At 35.6% G+C, this 10,942-nt stretch overlaps 1 protein-coding gene across 1 annotated transcript in view; it reads right to left on the bottom strand.

Annotated features, from left to right (window-relative positions):
• The window catches only part of PDGFC (platelet derived growth factor C), a 312,185-nt gene that overhangs the window by 95,037 nt on the left and 206,206 nt on the right, over nucleotides 1–10,942 (bottom strand). The window contains exon 3 of the mRNA XM_006884448.1: nucleotides 743–923. Within this exon, the coding sequence (XP_006884510.1) occupies nucleotides 743–923 (181 nt within the window). The remainder of the gene's footprint in view (nucleotides 1–742; nucleotides 924–10,942) is intronic.

The following is a 10,942-nucleotide window of genomic DNA, read 5'->3' as shown; positions in this document are numbered from 1 at the left end:
AAAATAAAAATATTATTTATCTATTTGTAAACAGACAACTAAAAAGAAATGTTTTGTGTGTATAGAAAGAAATGAAGAGAAACAAATTTGGGGTTTTTTAAGGTATTAAACACATGAACTTAGTTAAAATATTGTATTTATGCAAACTAGTGTTGGCTATAACTTGTAAAATACTTTTATTTAAATGTGTCTTTTAGACCTTGGAAATAAGACCACTAGAGTACTATTTAATTTAAATATTTATTAAGAGTAATACAGATAGCGCCATTTATGAAAGAGTTCCTGAAAATGTTAGAAATTAAAATTGGGGGTGGAGGGTGTTAATTTAGTATGATGCAAACTTGAAGATAATTCAAGATATCATAGTGAAATTTTGACAATGTTCTTTAAAGACGAAAGATTAATAAATAGAAAAAAAAATCCCATATTCTCAAGAAGAATAGTACTTTATGTAATTTCCTATCTACCATGAAGTATCAGATAGGAAATCAGAGGCTAAAGGAACTATAATTTCTAAATATTGGCAGGAAAGCACATATTTTTATTGTATTGTTAAGATACTTAACAGTGTGAATAATTTACAGAAACTAAATTCAAGGGTTTTTTTTTGTGATTAATCATGAAGGAGCAGAAAATAGAAGCTGTGGGAACATTTATTGTTTTTCTTCCTCTTGCAGTCTGAAAGGGAAAGTAACCAAATAACTGATTCAGCACTATATAAGGATCTTGAAATGGTACTTACTGGAGTGACAATGTTGTAGTGGATGCAGAACCCTGGTTCAGAAGGAAAATATTCATCAGATACAAATCGTATCCTGATTTGATTTCCTTTAGAAATCTGTTTTCCTGGAACAGCACCAGAACCACACCAGCGCCCTAAAATAGTTCCATCACTGGGTTCCTCAACTTCTACAAAGTCATACCTGTACGAAGAAAAGACATAAAATCATGACCTAATTTTGGCAATTAAAATCATCCATGTGCAGATTCACATTGTATCTGTCTTCAATAGCCATGAATTAGTCTGATGGGGCAAATATATATCCCCCAAATAAGACAACATAAAAAATATTTCCCTCTTTAAAAATAACAGTCTTCTTTTAAGCCTTTCAATTTTACATTAACAAATTCCCAATTTAGGGAGTAACCATATGTAATATTCAATTTTACAAATTGCTCTGTTTAATAATTTTCAAATTCAGGTAAGACATAACTTTGGACAACCTTAATTTTTATAATTATTCCCCAACTGCTTTCTGATACTAAAACACTACATACCAGGCAGACTTTTTGACTTGCTTTCCTCATTTGTGATGCAAGTTCTTCTAACCATTTAAACATACACAAATCTTGATAGCTCTCTTTGTTTTCCACTACTTCTGTGAAACCTTCCTAATGTCCTGATTTTGCTGTCATCTTGGCTTTTTGGATAACCTCCTATTTTCTATATCCACTATGTCTTGATGACCTCTCTCTTTTTATTCATAAAACTCTAAAACCTTTGAAAAAAAAGAAAATAAAGCTTTTGTCTTCCTATTTCACACACATAATACCCTAAACATAAGAAATATATGATTAATGTTCATTAACAAATGCTGATTTTGGTTAGGAACATTTACATCAGCAATTTTGAATGAGAGTAATTATGGCAAAATGAGTTCCTTTAGGTGGGCCTTTTCCTTGTTTCTTTATGAAAAACAGCTTGAAAGATTATTCCCCTGAGCGCTGCGGAGTTTTTCGATTCTAGTTACTCCAACTAGGACTTTTCCTTCTAGAGATTCGAGTCTTCTCTTTGGGTCTCGTCATTATTTCTTCCTTTCCCTTTGCCTTCTTTAGGTCCTTGAGCAAGTTTTTCCCTTCTTTTTCTATCCCTGAATGTTTGTTGTATTTCTTGAGTAAATGAGTTAATTTAAAAAAATCTTTCTAGTCGTGGACTGTAGATTGGATGAGAACATTTATATGCAAATGAGGACTCTATAGACTATGCAAATAAGCTTCTGTGGCTTGCAGAAATCAAGACTTGAAGCACTTATTCATGAAGCTAAAATATTATGTGCTTCAGTAAGAATTACACATCACCATAAAGGAAACAAAATTCCTTACAACTGAACCAATAACATCATGATAAATGGAGAACAGATCGACACTGTTAATTATTTCCTTTTTATAATATTCATAATCAACACTCATCAAAGTAGCAGTCAAGAAATCAAATGGCATGTGGCAATGGGCAAATCTGTGACCAAGGATTTCTTTGAAGTGCTAAAGAGCAAGGCTGTCACTCTATATATATAAGGCTAAGCTGTGCATGACCCAAGCCATGGTATTCTCTGTCCAAGAGAGGATGGAATCAAGCTGCTCCTTGGAGGCAGGAATTTTGAAGCTCCAGCTCACATACTCTGGGCATGTTATCGGAGGGACCAGTCTTTTGAGAAGAACATCATGCTTGGAAGAGTGGAGGGTCTGTACAAAAGAGGAAAAACCCAGATGAGGGGGATTGACACAGTAACTAGGGTAATGGGGGTAGGTGGTTTGGAGACAATGAGACACATAACAAGTTGAACAATGATGGTGTTGTAGAATTATTGTTCAAAATGAGTTTTCTCATCATTGGTTTTGACTTTCACCACATGTGTATCTTGGTCGTCTGTTGTTGTTAGGTGCCATGAGGTCTTATGACCTTGATGGTGGTGGTTGTTATGTGCCACTGAGTTGCTTGTAACTCACAGCAACTCTGTGTATGATATCTCTAAACCCTGTTCTATCTTGAGCCAAACTCACTGTCTCTGACACACCTACACAGTACTCTAGGCCGTATACTGAAGATAATGCTACTAATTTCAAAGATGTTTCAAGAAGGGAAAAACAGGATGACATGACTTATATGCTAGCAACACTGCTGACACACACTTGCAATTTAAGAAAGCCTGTTCCTCGTCTTTAGCCTGCATCCCTCAAATCCATCTGCCACACAACTCTCTTTAAACATAACCTTGGGAGTTTGAAAGCAATTAAGTAAGAAAACCCAAACACAAAAGGGAGAGAATGTTTTTACTAGATCATATGACAAGACTGGCACTATAAATTCCAAATACATAAGCCGGGCAGTATAACCATTTCAGGAGACACTGTATGTGTGGTGAGGTGAGAAGGGGAGTAACAGGAGTAGGCAGAGTGGACCCAGGCAACTATTTCAGATAAAACTGATACCAAAGTTGATAATTACCATTTTTATCAAAGTGTAGTTTTAATACCAAGATTACTTACTTGTGAAACAAAGCTTCTATTCATACAGCAACTGTTTGCTTTGTGCTTGGTATGTAAATCTCTCTGAGGTGGGTAGTCCTACTACTGTTATTTTGAAGAAAGTCAGATTTCAGGTCTGGTTAATCATTCTACAAGTATTTATTAAGCATTGACTTTGCATAAAGTGCTGTGATAGATATTCAAGATACTATAGATTCTAAAAAAAGAAACTATAGATTCACACTGGCAAGCGTTTTAATGAGAATATGTAGGAAGTCCTATAGAATCCAGGTGGAGTAAGAGTAATTTTATACAGTGAGATAAGAGTTGGCTTATAAAGAACTTGACATTTAGGTTGTGGACAGGCTATGGTGAAAAGGGAGGAAAATGGAAATGCATTTTAGTGAGGAGTAAAATGCCTAAGACACAGCCGGAGGAGGAAAAGGTCAGTGTTGATCAACTATGAATAGAAAACGGGAACGAGAGAAGTAGATTGGAAATCAAGCTGGAAAAAGAAATGTCAAACTCACAGCGTCCCTTTTCAGCAGGAAGTAGCTAAGAGAATACGCCGTCCCCTTTTCCTTATGACTCAGGGTGAAGTCTCTCTCAGGGAGGAGTGATAGGGAATGGCAAAGGATACACTGACAAAGAAGATTAATCAGAACTGGCTTTGACAAGCACTGTGGCATTTGGACAAGAACAAACTGGGAGGAGGGTGGAGAGAGTGGTGCAGCAATGAATGAGTGGAAGCCCAGAATCTCTGTAAATGTTTATGAAAATTAATAAAATATAATTATAGAAAAAAAAAAAAGATCTTGATATTTTAGAGGAACACATAAGACTGACACATTGAGTAGGCCTGGCACTGCTATCAGGTAAGCACAGAAATTAAAAGCCTGAAGTGTCTTTAAGCATGTTTAGTTTGACAGTTTGCAAAATAGATTTTTGAGGAAAAAATTGGAATGATACCCTTTTCTATCTCTATCTCACTCTTTCTTTTTCTCTTTCAATTTGACAATCTAGGAGCTCAGATGGTCAAGTGGGAAAGAGTTGAGCTCTCAATTCAAACACTGGCAGTTTGAAATCCAGTAGCTGCTCTGTGGTGGAAAATGAACCATTTCCTCCCATACAATTCATGGCTTCTAAAAACATCTTGGAGTGGCAGCTGTGTGTTTGTTCTGACTTGAGGGCAATGAATGAGTGAGTAATGCCATATAGTGTTAACTCTAAGTCTGTCTTTATGATGATTCAGATATTCACAATTGTTGTCATCACCAGAAGAGAAGCCATCTATGTTATTTTTATTGCCTTTTCCCAACCACTTACAGCAATGCCTTGCAAGTAGTAATCACTATACCAATATAAAATAAATGATGACCTTCATCTCTACAGAGGAACTTCGGCTTAAACTAAATGGAAATAGCTTACTTTAGATGGGACATTCCTTTCTCTTTTTAAAATCCATTCTACTTCCTTGTTTCTTCTGTCTCTGTAAGTAACTGATTTTGAAACTCCTGAACAATGAGGCAGAGTCAAGGAAGACTTTAGACTGGCCAGTTCCAATTCTACAGCACAAAATAACAACATTATAAGTTCAATAAATTGGTAAACAGTACTAATAAATCAGGGGTTTTTTGTTTTGTTTTGTTTTTGTTTTTAAGATGGGAGCAACACGAGGAAAAGCTGAACATTACTTTTAGGCATCTCCTCCCTCTCATCTTTGTGCTAATTTAACTATGATAGTTTGTGTCTCTGTTGTAGAAATCAGTGGGCAGACAATTCCCAGGAACACAGGGTAAATATTTACATTAGGAAACAGTTATGGGACATGTCCTCTAGTTGCTCACCCTGGTCCTTCTCAGGTCACAACAGGGAAGCAAGATGCGACAGCAGAGACTGAGGAGGAAACAGCAGTTCTCAAATGTAAAACGACAAATTTGAGGAATGACATCTTTAGTAAAGTACAATAGAAAAGAAAAGTTAATAGGACCACTCTTCGCTGTTGCCCTTCTTTCTTGCTGACAACATGCTGTAAGCTTTGGGTTCACCCTTTTCCAGGGGTCTGTTACTCCTTTCCTCTCTTTTTTTTCTTTTTCACTTTTCCTTTCACTGGCTATACTTCTGTCTTATTACTTTAAAAATAGTTCAATTCTTTAGTCACCTCAACTCATCCTCCCTTGGTGTGACAGAAAAATAACTAGTGTAGAGAGAAAGAGAACTCTGGTTTTACCACATTTCAGATATGTCTTGGAGAAAGTGCTGCCAGAATGCTTCTTAGAAGTAACTGTGGCAAAGCTTTGTCTCACATAAGCAAGACTTGATATTTTACTGTTAAACAATTTAATAGCAGAAGCATTGATTGTGGGCCATGTGAAGACTATGATTTTTCAAAGTTTCTTCTGATTATTCCTTTATAATACAAATACAGAGCACTTAAAAAAAAAAGAACAAAAAAATAGGAGTTAATATAGCCCACCATTAATTGCCATTGAGTTGGAAAATGACTCATAATTGATGTTCTATTGGAGCTCGTATAGCCTAGAGGCAAGAAGCTGCTCTGCAATCTCTAAGGTACGTGGTTTGACTCCACCAGCTGCTCGAGAAAGAAGGATAGACAATCTCTTCTCTTATGATTAAATGCCTCTGAAAACCTGCCAGATGGTCAGCTATGGGTTGGTTCTGACTCTTTGGTACACAAAAAAAATCAACATTTGTTTCATAGGAAGTAAAACTAATCTACCCCCTGCAAAGCCACTGGTATCGGATTCAAACAAAATGGTGTCACTTTTAGATTATAGCAGAGCAATACCCTGTGAATTATATGCCACAACTGCTCTTTAAAGTAAAATTATTCACTTTTAAGTCTAAACTGACTCATAGTTGACCCTCCAATGGGTCTTTGGAGGCTTTATTTTGCATGGGAGGAGACTGTCCATTTTTACCCTCAAGAACCATTAATGGATTCGAACCATATGCCTTATAGTTGGCAGTTTCTCCCTTTGGTTGCCTTGAGATAGCAGTAGAATTCCCTATGGATTAAACAACAAGGGCGATAGATTACTCTCATCTCATTGACTGCTCTCTAGTTGGAACCAACGCAGAACTGATCATTCAGCAGGTTGTCAGAGGCTGTAAATCAAATGGGAAGAAATTGCTTCTGTGAAGCCACTGGTGAATTTGAACTGCCTCCTCTCTATCCACAAGGCCTTCAGAGCTCTAAATAGATTGCTAGTATCTCTATTAATGAATGTCACTGTTACTAGAGATGTTTGTATCTTTCCAATATGTAATTATCTTTAGCCAGCAGAATGAAAATCAGTTTACAGTATACTGAAAATGAAGATTTAAAAAGTTTTGAATTGTTCTAAGTGACAATTAACAGAATGTTGGTTAAATACTATGATATAGCCACAAAAATGGAAAAAATGACAGCCAATGCACTCACATGATGCCAAAACATATTAAATGAGAAAATGAGGTGCTCTAGTAGACTAATGGTAAGGCACTATATTGTCAATTCAAAGGCATGTGGTTCAAATCCACCAGCTACCTAGGAGGAAGACAGATTTACAATCTCCTGTTGTGCAATTCATTGCCTCTGAAAATCCTCGGGAGGGTCAGCTATGAGTAGGTTCTGACTGAACAGCGCAATGCAATTATAATAAAAGCTAGTCAGCACACTGGAATATCTTCAGGTATATGCAGTAACCTTTGCAAGGATGCATAAACACACAATAAGATAGCTACTTTTACGTACTGAGGTAGGATACGTGCTGTTCGTATTAGATGTTCATTTACTGTGTCTATTTGGACAATGTTTGAATTTCATTGACATTAATTACTTTTACCGTAAGCATATCTAAAATATATACTTTTAATTATAGAAAAACTGAGTATGAAATTCTAGAGAGTAATATATAAACTGAGAATAGAAACTAAGACTTTTTTTAAAAAGAAATCTTGATAGTAATAGAAGCAAAAAGAAAAACCATCCTGGATGATATATGGGTGAGCCACAGAATCTCAGCGGAGAACGAAAGGGGAAATTTCCAATAAAAGTAGTACCTAATGTTAACTGTGAGAGTTAAGAATGAAACAGAATGAAACAGAAAGTACTTGATAAATACTTCTAATTATAAAAAGAAATTATCAATAAGCTTGATGGAAAAAACACATTATGCAAACAATTATAAGCCTTTTGAAAGAGAAGGCATCTTAATAGAAAAATAGACTCAAGAAATCTAAAACAAACACTTAACAGTTATTTTACTATATATGGCTCAATTCAAATTTCTATTAAAAACAAAAGGCCATTATCTATTTATCTGATCTGTAAACTCTGAAAATATTTCCAAGTGTTTTAACCACCCATGGGAATATACAGATTACAAGTGTTGGCTGAGAATATTAATCTTTGTCTAAATTGGCTTGATGTAACTTAAATCCTGATATAAGAATTAACTATCTTGAAAATAAAGGCAGGGGGATGTTTAAATTATTACTTATTTCATAACATTTATCTGTTGAATTTTATGCCATTTAAGAAGTAAATTTATCATTATAATTACTTCTGGATTCGCAGCTAGACAGCTGGCAATTTATTTTCACATGTTCCTGCAAGTCTGACATATGCATTCATTATCTCATGTAAAAAAAATCTCTTTATCATTTGTATCCCGTTATGGTTAAGAAAGCTAACTTCCAAAAAATAAATACTATATATATTTTCTAACCTATGAAACAGTACCCTCTCATATGTTCCTATTTGCCACATGTCATTGTTGTTGTGTGCCGTTGAGTTGGAACTGACCCATAGCTGACCCTCCAGCAGGTTTTCAGAGGCAGTAAATCACATGAGATGAGACTAATAAGATTGCACATCCTTCTTCTGCAGAGCAGCTGGTGGATTCGAACCATGTGTTTTGGGATTGCAGAGCAGTTTCTTAGCACACCAGGTCACTAGCGCTCTCTAACAGTTTTCCAGTAAAATATTTCAATATTTGTTCTTATTTAGCATTATAAAATAAAATCGTTTTAAATTTCATCCAATAGTCCACCATTAACTAATATGATTGTATCCAACAATTATCAATATGTGGCTAGAATTTCAAAGATCCAAGAAAATTGTTATTTATTCAACTTACTGCTCTCAGGTTAAAACCAACGAATAGCTGAATCTGCAGTGGGTTTGTGGAGTCTATAAATCTCACAGGAAAAGACTGGCCATCTTTGCTCTACAGAGGCACTAGTGGATTTGAATGTAAGAGAGGCGTCCCCTCTGGGAGAGCCACACAGTTCCCTATGGATTACACCACCAGGGAACGCTCATTATTTATTAAGTCTTGGTTTTTGTTTCCTAAATATAGCAATCGTAGTCTTCACAACTGACAAAAATTCACAAGCTAACATGGTCAAGAAACAATAATAATTTATAAATGTAAATAACATTAAAAGTCATGTAGAAGAAACTCAGAAAAATCCACACACAAAATATTCTGAAGCTTCATTGTTGATATCTAACCATGAAAAAAAAAAAGGGGGGAGAGACAAAGATATAAAACTGACTTTATTTCATTATGATTTGTTTCTGCATTTCCTTTTAACTTGTTCAAGAAAATGTAGAGTTTGAGTGGGAAATAAAAAATGTGTTAAACCAACTGCCTTCTTTAATAAAATGAAGTTTTTGTTCTCATAAAAGACCATTCACAGACTATGGAATCAATAGCAGAAACTGGTCAGTTAGCATATTTTAACACAGCTAACAACATCAAAAAGAAAAATCAGTGTTGAAAGACATATCTGCAGGCCAGGGCTCAATAAAAGTGAGGTGATAAAACAAGCAACACTTGACACATAAAAAGTGAGATCACAAAACACAATCATCCCTGAATTCAGAAATCTACACAGGCCCAGGTGACGCTTCTGGAGACAGAGTAATCCTTATGATACCCTCTCAGGTATTAAATTCCAACCTGCACAATTACCCACATCAGTATTTAAAGGATTTACTAAACCTATTTTACGAGCCAATCAAACATCACTTTCTCATGGCAACATGATACAGTGCACACAGTGCTAAGTGGTTTATAATGATCACTCCCTTTCTCTCACATACCCTTGGGGACCCATGGAGGATTTATGTTCTTTTATGTTTAACAAACAAGTCTGGTGTTGTAGACAAAATTTTCATTCTCATGTGGGAATTTAAAAACGGTGAAGACATAAGGACTGCCTTCCGACCCCTGAGTAAAATTGTAAGGAGCAGTCTAAAGAAATAAATTTACTGGTAAACATCATTTACAGACATCTAGCTTCCTTCAACAAAAAAGTAAGCAACCCTGTAAAACACGCTGTTTCTGGCTTATACTAACTCAAATGCTGTCAGTTAAATCTACCCTATGAATTACCAAACCCTGCCAACAGAAAAATGTGGATCTTAAATGCCTGAGCTCTGCAAGTGTCAACTGGAGCCTGGCTTGTTGGTAAAGGTAATAAAATCAGTAAGATGATGAGTATTCTACATTGCTTATAGGCCTGCATTCTAGTTAACAGAATGTGACTCAAAACATATAGAGAAAAAGACGTTTCAGACTTCCATTGAGATGTCAAATCTTCACCCAAATTTTAATGCATATTTCTTTTAAAAATACTTATTTTTATATGCCACATGCTTTTTATACTAACTCATTTAATAACCCAAACAATTATTAGAAGCTCATACTATCTTTGTGTCCATTATATAAAACATATAGATTACCAAATACAGATACAGAAAATTAAGTAAAATCACAGGTCAATGACACAGAGCCAAGGCTCATCTTTGGCAGTCGAACGAAGGCATACTTCTTAGTTAATTTAAAATATTCCCATATAACGATATCATTTCATTATGAAGGTTAACTAAGAATCTATATTTTTGTTCGAATTCACTAACTGGTCTTGCCCAATGGCTGCATAAACACTACAACAAGTTAATTTTGTACTTTGGGTACATAAACATCACATATTGTGAAGATATTTACTTTCACTAATTTGGGAATATTTAGTATCAAACACTTTATACTCATACAGACCATTTTATACCTATACAGAAAGATGTAAAACTAAAAAACTAAGCAAGATTGAGAACCTTAAAAATACAAAATATATGGTAAGTTAGCTGAAAGTAGATGGGCTCAACTTGGGGGGAGTTGGGACAGGTTTGAAGGGTTGCTCTGATAGCTTAGTTCATAGCTTGATGCCACTTTTTGGGTTCAATCTGCCAGCTGCTCCATGAGAGAAAGATGGACAAATGTCTCCTATGCAATTAGCCTCAGAAACACAATAGAAAGACAGCTATGAGTCTGTTCTCAGTCACCTGCAATGAATTTTTTGTTGTTTGTAAAAAAAAAAACAAACAAAAAACAAAAACAAAACACAAAACAAAACAACCAGTTAAAATGCACATGGTGAGAAATTGTTGTTGCTGTTATGTGCTGTCGAGTGTCTTGCAACTCATAGCAAGCCTATGTACAAAAGCCCTAAAACCTGCTCTTTCCTGTGCCAATTGCACTGCCTCTGACACAACCATCCCGATTACTCCAGTCACTGAATCGATCCATCTCTTAGAGGGTCTTTCCCTCTTCTGCCATCCCTCCACCCTCCCAAGCATGATGTCCCTCTCCAGGGACCGGTCCCTCCTTACAACATGTCCAAA

Source organism: Elephantulus edwardii, unplaced genomic scaffold (assembly GCF_000299155.1).
Source record: "Elephantulus edwardii isolate Elephantulus edwardi_28Jun2011 unplaced genomic scaffold, EleEdw1.0 scaffold00034, whole genome shotgun sequence".
In the NCBI taxonomy this organism is placed as follows: Eukaryota; Metazoa; Chordata; class Mammalia; order Macroscelidea; family Macroscelididae; genus Elephantulus; species Elephantulus edwardii.
Note: the sequence above shows the minus strand (reverse complement) of the source record. Positions and strands in the feature narration are given on the sequence as shown.